Source organism: Malaclemys terrapin, chromosome 16, assembly GCF_027887155.1.
Source record: "Malaclemys terrapin pileata isolate rMalTer1 chromosome 16, rMalTer1.hap1, whole genome shotgun sequence".
In the NCBI taxonomy this organism is placed as follows: domain Eukaryota; kingdom Metazoa; phylum Chordata; order Testudines; family Emydidae; genus Malaclemys; species Malaclemys terrapin.
Genome location: NC_071520.1, coordinates 14,552,628 through 14,567,774, shown reverse-complemented (window position 1 = coordinate 14,567,774; position 15,147 = coordinate 14,552,628). Strand labels below are relative to the sequence as shown.

The following is a 15,147-nucleotide window of genomic DNA, read 5'->3' as shown; positions in this document are numbered from 1 at the left end:
GGGTTAGAGGGCCTGATCCAAAGCCAAGGTCAATGGGAATCTTTCCATTGACTTCAATGGGTTTTGGATGACGTCCATAGTGTGTGTGTGTGTGTGGGGGGGGGGTGCTTGGGCGGAATGAATGAATTCTTAAGAAATTGTGAGTAACAGCACAAACATGGGAGTTTGTAGCAATGGCAGGAGTGTGTATTGTTCAGTACTTTGAATTCCTGACTAGACCAACCACAGTGATGAACTTACTTTGCTGATTGAAGGTATCACAACCTGTCTACTGCCCCTAAATCGGAAGGACTTTATCTTTTGATAGCATTTGGCAGAGAGGGTTATGGCTAGTCTTGAGAATGTCTGGCGTCCCCAAGAAACAGGTCAAGCTGATGAAAAACATCTACAGCAAAGTGATGAGTGGTGGGAATAGACAAGAATCTGATGGAATGGGTCAGGATGAGCTAGGAGCAAGGATGCACGTTATCACCAGATTTATTCAACTTGGTACTGGAAGCAGTAGTGGCTGTTGCATTGAGAGATGCAATGGGAGGCGTCATGTTGTGTGGGAGGACAGTGAACAACTTTATTTTCGCAGATGATATTGACCAAGAAGGATTTACAGAGAATAGCTGACAAGGTGGATCAGAAAAAGTCAGACTGAAGATCAGCACAGAGAAGACAAAAATTATGGCAACTGGAAGACACGAGAGAGAGGTAAAGATAAAACCCAGAGACAAAGAACTAGAACAAGTGGAAAAAATGTATCAGGGGGGTAGCCGTGTTAGTCTGAATCTGTAAAAAGCAACAGAGGGTCCTGTGGCACCTTTAAGACTAACAGAAATGTGTACACCTTGGAGGTACTGAAGAATGGAAACTGTGAAGATGGCATAAAAAGAAGAATTGAAGTAGCTGCTACTGCATTCATAAAACTCTGTAACATCTGGAAGGCCAAAGATATTTCAATGAAAGCAAAAATCAGCATATGTGAGACAGTTGTCCTGCCAATGCTGTTCTATGGGTTGGAGTGTGAGGAAAGCCAACGAACAAAAGGTGTTGACTGAAGAAATGGACTCGCTGAGGGGAACACTGAGAGTTTCAAGGCATGTCCTTGTAATGAGGAAACGAGGACTGTAGGTTCTAATGACTCAGTTACTGAGAACTTGAACACGAAACAAAAGATAAGTGAGAAGAAAACAGCTAAGCAAGTAATAACCCTGTTACCGAAGAAAGATGACTGTGGGTGGTTCGGACACACAACCTGAATTGACCCAGAAAGTATACTATACATGGTGATGCATACTAGAGTGCAAAAAGCTAGATACAGGGGAAGACTGAGGATGCATTGGATAGACATGGTGAAAAATGACACAGGACAAAAAGGTTTAAAGATGAACAGAACCGTGAAGCTGGTACAAGACAGAATGTGGTGGAAAGACTTCATCTGGCCCCATTGTCACTGTTGAGCTGATGGACAGGAATAAAAGCCAATGGCTGTCCCTAAAACAAGAGTGTTCTTTCCAAATATCACATCTAGATCTGGGACAGATTCCCTACAGGGCTCACCTGGGCTTCTCATCCTCCTGGATGTCAGTGTGCTTGACGTGTGGTTGGCATGTCTCCTCAGAGGGCATTGGGTGGTAGGGGCAGGACTGATATTCTTCGATAACTCTCAGGAGTAGTTTAGTTGGCCTGTAGCTATGACTCTTTGCTCTACCTGAGCACAGCTGGAAGAGAGAGGCACAGTCGGCCCCATAGCGGGATGCAACATTTCAAGCTCACAGCCCTTGGAGGATATCGCCTATTATTTATATAGTGCCAGGAGCCTAGTCATGGCCAGGACCTTGTTGCGCTAGGTGCTGTACAAACCCAGAACAAAGAGACAGTCCCTGCCCCAAGGAGCTCACAACCTAAGCAATGCCTGGGGGCTGAGGAAGGGTGTTCTCTCCTGGCTTTCTTATACCCCCCCCCCCCCCCCCCCCCCGCACAACTAGGCAGAGAGATGCAGAAAACTTCATGTGCACCCTGGAGTAAACGTGCAAAGCTCTCCAATACCATGCTGGGGGACGCAGGATAAAATGCCGAGATAAATGGCGGGGTTCACTCCCCTTTGGTCCGACACACCCTGAGTTTTGCTGTGCTTCCGGGGGTTAGGGGTTGTCAGGACAGGGTGCGGAGCGTCCTTTGAGATGGCTGGTCACTCTGGATGTATCACTGGGTATGTCAGTGGGACTTTTGCCTGCCTGAGGAAATGGGCCCTGAAAAAAACATGAAGGGCCTTTAGCTTTTCTTGGTGGGGAGAGCGGGGAGCAGAACCAATGGCAAAGGGGGGGAGGGAGGGAGCAGAGCCCGCACTGGGGCTGTTTGTGAGCAACCAGCCGTGCAGCAGCACTGTCCGTGTCGCCCTCGTGAAAGCTGGGCTGGCCCCTTTGCTCCTGGGGTGGGAAAACCGCGGGGCGGGGCTCAGCGGCTGTGCTTAGGGCGGGATAGCACACAGCCCAGGGAAAGGGAGAGCGGGGAGCAGAGTTCCCTGCTCAGGGTGTTTGCGGAACCTTCAGCAGCCAATTCAGCCCCGGCGTAAGTGCGCCTCACGCTGCCCTTGACTTGGGCTGAGTTAACGCAGCGTCTGCCAGGACTGAGTTTGGCCATCAGAGCTCAGAGGAGAGAAACGTCTCCTGCATGCACCATGGTGACCAGGTCGCCATGTGCCCTTCCCCGTGCCTCGCCCCCCTAACCCCAGCTCCCTGGGTGCCCCTTTCCATGCACGTCCCATCTGTGTGTACTCACCACCCCGTGGAGCCTCTCCCTGCCCATCCTCCACATCCGCTTCCCCATGCACCCTTCATTGTATGCCCCCCAGCCTGGGACACTTCCCCTCCAGCTTCCACCCTGTACAGTCTCTCCCCACACGCCTCCCATTCTGGGCGCCTACCTAGACACAACGAACCCACCTAGTCCCCTGCCTAAGCATTGATGGCCTGGAAGGGGAGGATGCAGACTGGACAGTGCTCGGCCGGGCTGCTGGTGGGGATGGTGGGGGGGAGTGGGAAGTGCTGGCTCCAGTCACTTGCCTTACTTCGCATTCCTGCAGTGTGCAGTGCTGCACTTCCCTGCCATGCTGAGGCCATGTTGCAAATGAAGCCAGCGCTGTGGGCTCAGAGATTGGGGCCAGCGGGGCACTGACCCTTGTTAATTGCTCTGGTGTGTCTGGCTGGAGACCTGAGCAATGAACAATGTGCCAGATGAGGTTACGTGAATGATCTTGAGGCCTTGTCAAGGCAGGCGGCTCCGGGCTTACGGGCAGGGGCCACACTGTTGCTGAGGCGGGTGCTGCATGCCCTGGTGCTCGCCAGCTGAATGCTCCCTGCTCGGGTGCACTAGGAGCGACTATTTCGCGGGGCTCAGAGCACGTCTTGGCCCTGTGTGCTCAGGCGTGGAAATACAATACGAACTGTGACAGAGGGGGGTTTTGACAGCTCTTGCATCCAACAGCTGATTTAATCTTTGGGAGGGGCGGTAGCATAGGCAGAGGGGAGTTTGGAGAAATGAATGGGTTGGGAGATCAGCACAAATGTTACCTGGAAACGTCAGCTGCAGGCAGGGTCGTCCCTAGGGGGCCCGGGAGCCGCCCCCACTCCGCACTTTCTCGCAAGCCCCTGCCCTGCCTTTTTCCGGCTTCCGCCCCCTCCTCCGAGCGACGCCAAGAACCGGCGGGGTGGGGTGGGCTGGGGCCGGGTTGCTCATTGCTGCTGGCGCCAGGCCCCCTGCTAACCCCTCAGGCTGCCCTGGACCCCGCCCCCTCGAAGCGTGGGGCCCAGGGCGGTTGCCCTGATCCGTCCTATGGACAGGACAGCTCTGGCTGCAGCCAGGGCGAGGGAGGTGACAGCCAGCTGTGTGCAGCAGGAGGCGAGTGACCCCAGTGGGTCCTGGCAATCACACCCTGCACGCTTATTAGCAACAAGCCTGCTCCATCCTGTTCTGTGGGGAGAAGCTGGAGGAGCCGTTGCTTTCCCTGGTAATTTGCCTTTGCTGGGTCTGGATGGTGATACTTCGATGGGGCAGGGTGATGTACAGACTGCTCCAGAAGTGTGTGAGAGCCTCAGGGTGCATTGAAGAGGTTTCCTCAGTGTCCCAGCGCATGATGTTTTGCAATTTAGGTTAAAATTATGGTCCGTCTTTGAAATTCTCAGTCTTCCTGGTCCTGCTTACAGGCTAGGGGGCTCTGTAGGGATGCGTGCGATCAGAGTCAGTTCTAGAGCAAGATGGGGTGAGTTGTGACTCCGTTTTTAGGGAGCAGCCTGTTCTAGCTTCCTTTGTTTTGGGGTTCCTGTGTGGTGGTGTACCGAATTCTAAGCGATAAAGCAGTGTTATGGTGCACCTTCCGGCAAGTGTATTTCTGTTTTCAGCAAACTTCTCTGCATGTATGCTGTGAACATAACCCAGAGCACAGGGGGATTAGCATCATGCACACTCTGCTGCAGGCTAGTCTGTAGCTCTGATGGTCTCTGGCCATACAGAGTTCTGGGGGCAGAGAGAGAGGACTAGTAAGTAATTACCTTTGAAGTTCTGCAGCATAATGCCTTCTCTCGGCAGAGATCAAAGTGACTAATGGGTTTAGCCTCACAACCCTCTGTGGAGGTAGGGAAGGATTGTTATCCTTGCTTGACAAATGGGCAAACTGAGGCACACAGCAGGGAAGGGCCACAGGGGACCTGGCTCTGTGTTCATGAGTTTGGCTTTTGGAGACAACTGAGGTCAGATTTGTCCCTGAGTGATTGCACAGCAAGGCAGCATCAGAGATGGGAGTAGAACGCAGGAGTCCTGACTCCCAGCACCATGTGCTAACAACTAGCCAGCATGGCCTCTTTCACTGTGCTATGCAGGTCGCTTATCACCTAGGCCTAAGCTAATGGTGATGGCTCAGGCTGCCACTCCACTGTGTGTATGTGTGAGAGGAGGGGAGGAGATGGCAAGTCACTGGGGGCAAGGGCAGCTGTGTTTGGGAGGGGTGGGAGGAAGCAGGGCTTGGCAGATGTTTGGTTTTGAGACGGATCAGACTCAAAGCTCACACGGACAGATGCAGAGGTCCCAAAGGCAGGAGATCAACATTTCCCCAAACCACCTGGACAGTTCCTTGCGCCCAAACTGAAATTCATCCCCACCTCTGGCTCGGGGGACAGAGGTCCAGGGAGCAGGAGAATGACTGAGTGCCAAGACGTTTCAGTGCGTCGTCCCAGAGCTTTGGAGAGAAACAAATCAGCCAACGTGACGAAGCTGGAGCGGGATCCATTGTAGCCTTGGGGACCAAGTGATAGTTTAGCTGCAGTAAATTAGAAAATGATGAATACGGGGCTGCATGCTGCCTGCCTGCCAGCTCGGCAGTTTCTGAAAAGAGAACAAACAAATAACCAGTGGATTTCCTTGGAGACAGTCGGGTGTGTGTGTGTGGGAGGTTAAGGGGAGAGGGGGGTAAGAAAAACAGCCAAGCTGCCAATAAGCAGGGCAAAGTGAGAAACAGAATCACAATTTCCATGGGTAGTTTTGGGACAAAGACCCCAGGACTAAAGAAAGTGGCTACGGGTGGCTTTCATTTTCGGAGAGAAGACTAACGAAACCTGCGAAGGGCCATGCAGAGAGAAAGGAAGGAAACAGTTCGCTTTAACACGGCATCAGAAAAGGACAGTGTGGTCGGTTGGGTGACACTTATCTATTGCTGTAGGAGCCTCAGGCCAATGGACCAGGAGGTTTATTCCCCAGTGCCAGGGTTAGAAACGAGGACTGTAGGTTCTAATGACTCAGTTACGGATTGTGAGAACTCAGCAAGGGAGCTTTCTCCTGGGGGGACACGATTCGCTGCAGCAGCCAAGGTGGTCACCTCGTTAGCCATCGAGCCATGGATGAGTGATGGGTGGGGTAGGTTGTAGAACCTTGATGGTCGTGTGAGTCCATCATTGCTGGATCATTGAAGGCTGGCGGGCTGTGACTGCTCCTTACTGAGCTTTAATCATGTACTTGTTACCTTGTGCTGCCCCATCTGTTATAGCTCCCTGTTCTCTCATTTTGTACTTAGTCCCTGCCCCAAAGAGCTAACAATCTAGTGTGCGTACACACAGTACTTTGTGCAATGGGGCTCTGACTGAGGCCTCTGGGGACAACTGTAATATATGAGTAACAACAGTAATGGGAAGTTAGAGAGACCCCATGGCCCAGCTGGCATGGCACCAGCATGGGAAACAACCCTCCTGAGCCTTGTTCACATCTCTGCCACTGACTTTCTGTATGACCTTGAGCAAGTCCATTAAAACTCTGTGCTGCCACGGAAGGGGCTTTGCTGTCCGTGGCTGAGAAGTGCGAAGCGTTGTGGGAAGGAGAAAGGGGTGTCTGGAAATGGAATGTGGAAATATGTGAAACGAGCCGGGAGGGGACTGTTGCTGAATTTTTCATCTTGATTAAATCCAGAGTAAACACACAAAAGGGCAACAAAGGCCAGTCTGGTTAAGTGGAGATGTAAAGAACAGGACAAGCAATTATAAGGAGGTTAAAAATATAATCAATCTGCTCAGGGAGAGGATTGCGAGAGCTATAAAAAATAAACAAAAGCAGGTTACAGGGATAATTAGAGGAGCAAAAGCTAATATTGAATGCTGGATTGCAGCGAAGATCTCCGCTCCTAAGAAAGGTCTCTTTAGATCTATTATTAATAGGCAGAAGATAAAAGGGAAAATTGGTCCAGTAAAAATGATGATGAGGAATTGAACACAAGTGCTAAAGAGAGGGTGGATTTTATGAGAGCTTGTTGCTGTCTTTTTGGGGTGGGAAGAAGACCGGGAAATGCCTGAGACAGGAAGGCGTTTATTGTAATTGGACAGGAAGCTGTTGCCCCCTATTCTCCTCCCTCCAGTGTGTCCTCCCCAGCTCTCCTCCTAGTCTGTCCCCTTCATCCACTCTTTCCCCTGCCATAGTCTGTCCTCCTCCTCCCCTTGAAAGCAGCCCTCTGGCTGTCTCCCACCCTGTCTGGATGGGAGAATTCTTTATTAGCCAGCAACAGGGCATGTAGAGCCCTTGGATGCTGCCACATCCCTTTCACCTGGCGTACAGGGGCTGGAGCAGGGATGAGGAGCTCAGTTCTTGTCTCCTGCCTTCTGTCTGTCATGTCTACTTTGGTGGTGAGCTCTTTAGGGCAGGGACTGTTTGACTATGGGTTTTCCCAGCACCTCTCACAACGGTGCCCTGAAGTCAGGTGTGACACCTAGGTACTACTGTCATAGTAGCGATGATGATCATTGCTAGATAATAATTAATTTAGGGTGACATGTAAAATGAACTGTCCCTAAAGAACAAGTAGGGGACTAATTGGAACGTATGCAGATTGCTTACTCTGCATCACAAAACCCTGATGTGTTCAGAACTGACAACGAGGATGATGCTGGAGAGTTGATGGAAGACTGGAGAAAAAGCACAGAGAATATGAAGTAGGAGTGATCCTGGCAATTGCCAACCTGCAGATCTTCCTAGTAAAACAGCACAACAGTTATAAAGCGGGGACTGAATCATGAAACACCTAGAGAGAAGAGAACCATAGTTCATGAGCACTAAGCAGGATGGATTCAAGAACAGATCCGGCCCGATGAACTAGAGTGTTCCTTTGATAGCAGGACAATGGTGTCAGTGGATGAAAGGCATGCAGACAACTGCCTATTGTTTGACGTTCACTAAAGCATGTTGATATAGGGTCTCATGAAATCTTGCTCTCATAATTCATTCCAACCGGACCGGCCAGGATTAGTGACACAGATCCAAACCCGTGGCAGCACTATAAACAAAGCAATGATGCATGGCAGCGTATCAGCCTGGCAGGCGATTCTAGGGCGGGTATTGCAGGGATAGAGGGTAGATCCAGTCTTAATTAGCATCTTCTACAGTCATCTGGAAGAAGGGGTGAAAAGCACATGATTGAAATGTACAGGTGATATTTGGGTGGTGTCGCAATTGCTGGCGAGGACAGAGAATTAACACAAAGGGATCTAGCAAGGCTAGAACTACGAGTGTGATCTATACAAATGAGATTCAGTTTAATGTGTGTCTCCCTTATATGTGTGTGTGAAGGGCCTGGGCAGTTGCTGTACGCTGCAGGGAAGAGGAGATCCGCAGTCCCATGAAGTACAAGAAGGGCTCGAGCCCATCAATGGTTTTGAGGCAAAACTCCCCTGGCGGTGAATGGAATGAGGCCTGTGGAAGGAAGACAGGCTACAGCCCAAAGTGCTTTTGGACTGAACCCTCTGGGGCTGCCCCGAGAGGCTCCAAAAACCTGTATGAGCATGCGTGAGGTGTCCTGCGTGAGCATGAGAGGTGTTTGCTGTTGAATAGCTCAGTCCTTCCTCGTGCCGCGTCTCGGACAGAAGACGCTGAACGGTAGCAAGCAGAAGGCCAGTACTATGGGCCTGGTACTGGATGCAGGAAGAATAAGATTTAAAATGCTCGGTAATAAGGGGTTCTAGTAGGTTTGTTCTTCACATATTCCCCCTTCTCTATCGGTTTAGCATCCGTTTTTCCTTTGGGCAAATATTTCTGGACAAAGATAAACCCAGAGGCGTAGCGAGCGCCCTCCGACCGGAGGGGGCCCCGCAAGGAAGGGGGCCCCTAAAAGTGGCAAAATAAATACCGCATTCCAGTTTCTGCATTGTAAGGGGCCCCGCCTGGACATATGTTCGGAGGGGGCCACCGTTCGGAGGGGGCCATGTTCTTTGTTGCTACGGCCCTGGATAAACCCCAGATTACCAATGTAGCTGCTCCAATGCTAGTTATAGTAATGATGACCTGGAGGACAGACCTGTTCCATTTGAACTGCGTGGAGTGCATCGATGTGACGCTGGACTAGGTGTATCATGTACTGATTTTTCAACCCTCTTCCCCTTCACTTTCCTGCTCCGCTGCTGTAGACCCCAGGAGAAAGGGGGCAGGTATGTTCTTGCATGCTGGCTTTTGGGCACTCGGGTGTGAACGTGGTGGGTGGATGGGCTTGGGGTGGAGCTAATCCTCCTCACAGCCTGGCCATGCCCTGGAGAACGGGGGCTATCATCACTGGTCATTTCCAAAGCCTTTGTAATCAGAAGGTCACTGAGGCATTCACCGAAATAACGGCAATAAAATATGGTGCTCATAGAACAAGCTGTAGCCACATACCGGTCCAGTCCTGCAAAAGGGCATATGTTTCACTTCAGTGACTAGTCCGCTAGAAGTCAGTGGGACCACTCACGTTCTGGCCATTGGCAGCAGGGGCGGCTCCAGCGTTTTTGCCACCCCAAGCGGCGAAAAAAATTAAAATAAAAAAGCCGCGATCGGCGGCACTTCGGAGGCAGCTCTACTGCTGCCGCTTCATTCTTCGGCGGCAATTCGGCGGCGGGTCCTTCCCTCCGAGAGGGACTGAGGGACCCGCCGCCAAAGAGCCGGACGTGCCGCCCCTCTCCGTTGGCTGCCCCAAGCACCTGCTTGCTGCGCTGGTGCCTGGAGCCGGCCCTGGTTGGCAGGTTCAAACCCTGCAGCCTTAGTCTGTACCGCTGGTGCGGAAGGAGAGCACCTGTTGTGCTCAGTAAGTGGCAAGCTTTTATACTGGCTGGGCACTGCTGTGAGAAGGAGGTATGATCACATTCACTACGCTAATGTTACAGGCAGGGTCACGTTATTTAAGGGGTGGCCACACCGCGTTAGTGACAGAGGTTTTGATAATTCAGCTAATTATTGGTCCACATTTACCTCTAAAACGTCTGGTTTTAGCAAAATCCAGTGTCTGCAAAAAAAGAGAAAATGTCACCAAAACCACGATAACCTGTTGCCAAAATGACCACGGGTACATTTCAGTGACCGCCCAGCCCAGACAGGAATGGACAACTTGCTGAAACCGGGCAAGAATCTGCTGTGAAAACAGTGCTGGGTAATTCCTGTGATCTCCTACATCCCCTGACACATCAGTCACGGGCAGGTCAGGAAGCCTGGCGCTCGGCGCAGGGGGCAGAGATCACGGTAGCTGCAGTATCTCCGTATCTCCTGCTTGTGGGGACTGGTATTCTGATGGGTGACCACAAGAGGGCTCCATGTGGATCCTTCTCATTTAGATTCCTGGGCTGCTAAGGAGCAACTCCGCTAAGTCACCTGGGGGCTTTTGAGGCTATGGCCCTGTAGAATCAGGCCCACGTCAAGGCCTGTGCATCTAACTGCATGTTTTCCTGCAAACCCTTCATGGCTGCTTAGAATGATGGGTCAGGAAAAGTGAGACCGCAACAAGCTCTTTGCCCCTGCGAAAACCTGTGGATTTTAACGCCAACTTTTTCCATTCCTACCAGCCTGTATTCTGAATTCTTCTCTCTCTTGCAGTTCCCTGGTGCTACGATTCCCAGGATCCCAAATGTGGTGAGTACAGAAATTGTTTCAAGTGGGGGTGTGTGCGGAGGGCAAGTGTGCTGGGGTAGCGTGTCCGTGTGCACGCCCGGGTCTGAAGGCAGTGTGAACGTGCGTGGTATGTGAACATTTGTGGGGTGTGAACGTGCGTTCATGGCCCCGGGGACAGAGATCATGGTAGCTGCAGTACCTAAAACTGCCCTTGCAACCCTAGAGTTCAGAGAGATTTTTAAATTACTTTTTGCAAAGCACCTACGTGGTTATTCCCATTGAGCCTAATCCAGCTCCCTCTCCCCCCCAGGCTAAATCAGGGCTGTCTCCCCTGAAGTCAGGGCCTTTGCACTGGTGCAGGAGCAGAATACATCCGCCCAGAGTCAGGCATTTTGGGTCTTTTTAATTTTTTGCATAAATATTCTGGGCCAGGCAGAGCCCTGGAACAGCGGTGCGAGCACTGGGACAACGTGTGATCTAATTCACCGTGGGAAACCCGACTAAGGGAAGGAGAAGTGAACCCATATGATGGTAACGTGTGAATTATTTGAGTGCACATTGAAGCCTAAATTGCCCACATGCTAATATATCAAATAAGCAGATCCGTCTGAGCTGGGGTCAGTGACCTTAGGGACAGCTTGAGAAGCAGTTAGCAGGGGAGCCTATATTCTGCATTGCTGTGGAGATGAGGCCTGTGCTGGCCCCTGGGATCAGGAGGTTTTCCCCGTCACTTCAACACCGAAGTATTGTGCATGTTCACTCCTGACATGGCTCTCGGGAGAAGCTCAGCACCGTGTGTTTTTTCCAGTGACTGTCTCCTCTTTGTCATGCCTAACTCCATGGCTCTCTTTGCTCCTGGCCCAAAAGGATTTCAGGGTCTCACTAAATTCAGAGCAACTGTTGCATCGCTTTGCTCTGAGCCGACACTGAGTCGAGAGCTACCAGCAGCCCTGCCAGGCCCCGCTCATTTGTCACATGTCTCGCTCGTGGTTGGGAGTCCTTCACTTCCCCCAGGCGTGGGATTTGGTTTTAAGTGTCATGCTCAGAGTGCTGTGGATGCGTGTGGTCAGAGCTTCCCTGGACAGCAGGGGGGTGCATTGGAATGGGACCCCCTGTACAGAGGACTGCAGGGCCAGGCTGAGGGAAAGGAGCCATATGCACTCGGCTTCCCCATTTTTGTTGAGGGCAAGATTTGATTTGTAAATAGAAAATGGCTGTTGAGCAGTGCGAATGGTGCCAGGCTCTGAGCAGAGGCCAGAAGTCAGCAACATTAGTCAATATCCTGCTACCCTAAAGAGAAAACAGAGATGGGATGTGAAACGTCAGCCCGGCAGTCTGACGTGTATGCTCACCGCCCAGCTCTGCGCTGGGAAGAGCCTGGGAAACACAGCGTGGGGTGGACGGTTACATTTCAGAGGCCAGATACGCCCTTTGCTATGTCACCAGGAAAATAAACTGGTTGCTTTACCCATACTAAAATATAGTTATCCATCTAAAATGTCAGTCACACTTGATATTAAAGGAGCGGTTATAAATAGTTGATAAAGTGTTAAAAAGCTTAATAAATGTTTAAATGAATGGTTAATCAATTGTTAGAGTTCAGCAGGTTGTTTATAACCATGGCGTATAGCCATTTATAATGCCTCTGAATGATGTGCTGATAACCATCTATCACACGTACTGTTCATGTCTGTAACATACTTATAACATCTATGAATCATTTATTAACTCTTTATAAACTATTTATAAAATGGAGTCTTAATATAAAGTGTAACCAAAACGGGTAACTTCCATGGGAATGGTATATAACTAGTGTAAATTTTATATGCCAGTATTGGACTTATACAGGAGAGTGACTTCTTTGAGGACTTATTTGTGTATCTGTGCGGTATTTTATTTCTGACATATATGTGGCCCTGTAAGGACTAGTGTGATTTTTGAAGCCTGCCATTTAGTACATGTTGTTATAAGAACGGCCACGCTGGGTCAGACCAATGGTCCATCTAGCCCAGTATCCAGTCTTCCAACAGTGGTCAATGATAGGTGCTTCAGAGGGAATGAGCAGAATAGGGCAATTCTTGAGTGATCCATCCCCTGTCGTCCAGTCTCAGCAGCTGGCAGTCAGAGGATTAGGGACACCTGGAGCATGGGGTGGTATCCCTGACCATCTTGGCTAATAGCCATTGATGGATCTATCCTCCATGAACTTCTCTATTTCTTTTTTGAGCCCAGTGATCCTTTTGGCCTTCACAACATCCTGTGGCAATGAGTTCCGCAACGTTGACTGGCATTGTGTGAAGAAGTACTTCCTTTGGTTTGTTTTAAACCTGCTGCCTATTAATTTCATTAGGTGACCCCTGGTTTTTGTGTTACGCGAAGGGGTAAATAGAATATCAGGGTTGGAAGGGACCTCAGGAGGTCATCTAGTCCAAGCCCCTGCTCAAAGCAGGACCAATCCCCCAACTAAATCATCCCAGCCAGGGCTTTGTCAAGCCTGATCTTAAAAACCTTGATAACACTTCCTTATTCACTTTCTCCACGCCATTCATGATTTTATAGACCTCCATCCTATCACTCTTAGTTGTATCAATGAAACACATCTGTATTGAGACATATGGGGATGCTCCTCACAGTCCTTCTATGCGTGAGTGGTAATATGGCCCAGTGGTTTGGGTGCCAGCTTTGGGAGAGCACGATTCAGTTCCCTGATCTGCCGCAGATTTCTTGCGGGCCTTTGGGCAAGTCACTTAGTGGTTTTTGGCCTCTGTTTCCCATCTGTAAAATGGGGCTAATAGCACCACTCCCTCTGGAATGCTGTTTCAGTGCCTGACGCTGATCAGGTGTGGCGCAAAAGGAAAGGACCCAGCCGCTTTGCCCCATGGGCGTCCAAGTGCCTTCCTGACTGTCCAGTGACAGGAGTAAGGCCCTGACTCCCCCTTCGGTTCAGAGACAGCCAAATCTCGGTGACGTCGTTCCTGGGCTCCAGCTGATGTGGCAAGTGGGCGGACTGCTGATGTGTGGGCTTAGTGTTCTGCTTTAATTGTGGCATCTTCTCCTCCCAGCCTCTGGGCCGCTTCAGTAAAGCAGATGTTCCATTGTGCCGCTCATTCTAAAGTGCAGCGGCTGGATTTCAGCAGCCAAAACATTACCGATCAGGGAGACTGTCTGGCTTCCTTCCTCGTTACAAGGTTACGCACCTCGCAGATTAGTGTTACTCACCATGGTTTCCACTGAAACAATCCCAGCTCCCTGGCAGCCTACAGCTGTAGACAGCAGAGCCAGCCGTTTGCTGCCATCGGGCTCACCGGTGGTGTTGTGATGGTTCCTCAATCGCTGGGCACCGGTTCCCTTCCATTGCTACGTTCCATCGCCGAGGCGGTGCCGACTGCGGTAGCCCAGTGACGCGTTTGTGTTCGTGGCCTTATGGGATGGCTTATCAGAGGTGTAGGGCAAGAGTTTGCGCTGCCTTGGTGCGAAGGCCTCAGGCTTACAGGTGACCATCATGGTAGCTGTGGAGAACCCAAATGGTTGCTAGTGCACAGACCCATGAGAACAGCCCTGACCAGACAGGGCGAGGAGGCCTCGGTGTCTGAGGGGGCTGTGTGTGGCGAGGAAAGACGGCCGAAGCAGGGCGAAGGGGTGGGGCTGAGAGGGGTGCGGCTGGGTGCGAAGAACCTCTCCAGGGGAGACGTGGGAGGAGCAGGGGGAAGAAGAAACCAAACCCAGCGAGGAAGCTACTAGTGGAAGCAGCCTGCTCCTCAGGGTCTGTAACTCTAGCTCAGAGAATAGGGGCCGCCTGTCAGGCTAAATATAGGCCCTGGCCCAGCAAGGAAATCCTGCTGAATTATGAATGAGGCTTGACTAAGACCTGTCTCATTACTATTCATGAAGGTCGGCTAAGCGAGCGGCCGTCTCTCATGGGGTGGGGCGGGGGGCCATGGAGGGAGAGGCTAATGAAAGCGCTGGCGTGCGCTGTGTCCTTTGCGGCCAGAGAGCACTCGCGGGCGGACGTGCTGCATTTACCAGCACTTGCTTGTTGAAAGCAGGAAAGCCAGGAGCCCTTGGCAAACCCAGCTCCATTTTAACATATGCCCCAGGAAGCTGCTCTCGCTGGCGTCCTCACGGGACGACACCAGGACCCTTCACTTCACAGTAGGTTGTCCCCATGTGGCCCATGTTTTACCCACTTCCCTCCCCCCCACTCTCTCTCTCTCTCCAGGCCCCAGGTACTGGAAGGATCTGGCAGCGGGCTGTGGAGGAGATAACCAGTCGCCCATTAACATTGACAGGCGTAAAGTGCAGAGGGACAGGAACCTAGGAGATGTCCTCTTTGAGGGTTATGACCACGCCCCGCCGGGCAAGTGGAGGCTCATGAACAACGGGCACACGGGTGGGTATTTGTGCCAGACTCCCTCTCTCCCTCCTTCCTTGGCCCCTCAAACTCTCTGATCCAGGGCGTGACTCGCCGCAGGATTCCCTTCAGTATGATATATTTATTATTTCTACTGTGGTAGCACCTGGGAGCCCTGTCATGGCCCAGGATCCCATGGTGCGTGCTAGGTGTTGGACAAACACGGAACATGATCCCTGCCCAGAGCAGTTCACGGTCTTGCATCTGGCTCTGTTATTAACCTGAGAATGCATTGTGCCTGAGAAGAATGGCCTTGAGGTTTGCCCAGCTGCATGGAAATTACAGAGGGGTGAGCTGGCTGATTGGACTCTTTTATGTGCTCCTCCATTCACATGCATTCACTCCCACGCTCCCAGCCACCCCTACCC

At 51.3% G+C, this 15,147-nt stretch overlaps 1 protein-coding gene across 1 annotated transcript in view; it reads left to right on the top strand.

The window, feature by feature from the left end:
- LOC128824654 (carbonic anhydrase 15-like) overlaps nt 1-15,147 on the top strand; it is a 28,379-nt gene that overhangs the window by 3,792 nt on the left and 9,440 nt on the right. The window contains exons 2-3 of the mRNA XM_054006416.1: nt 10,354-10,389; nt 14,588-14,758. Of these exons, the coding sequence (XP_053862391.1) occupies nt 10,354-10,389; nt 14,588-14,758 (207 nt within the window). The remainder of the gene's footprint in view (nt 1-10,353; nt 10,390-14,587; nt 14,759-15,147) is intronic.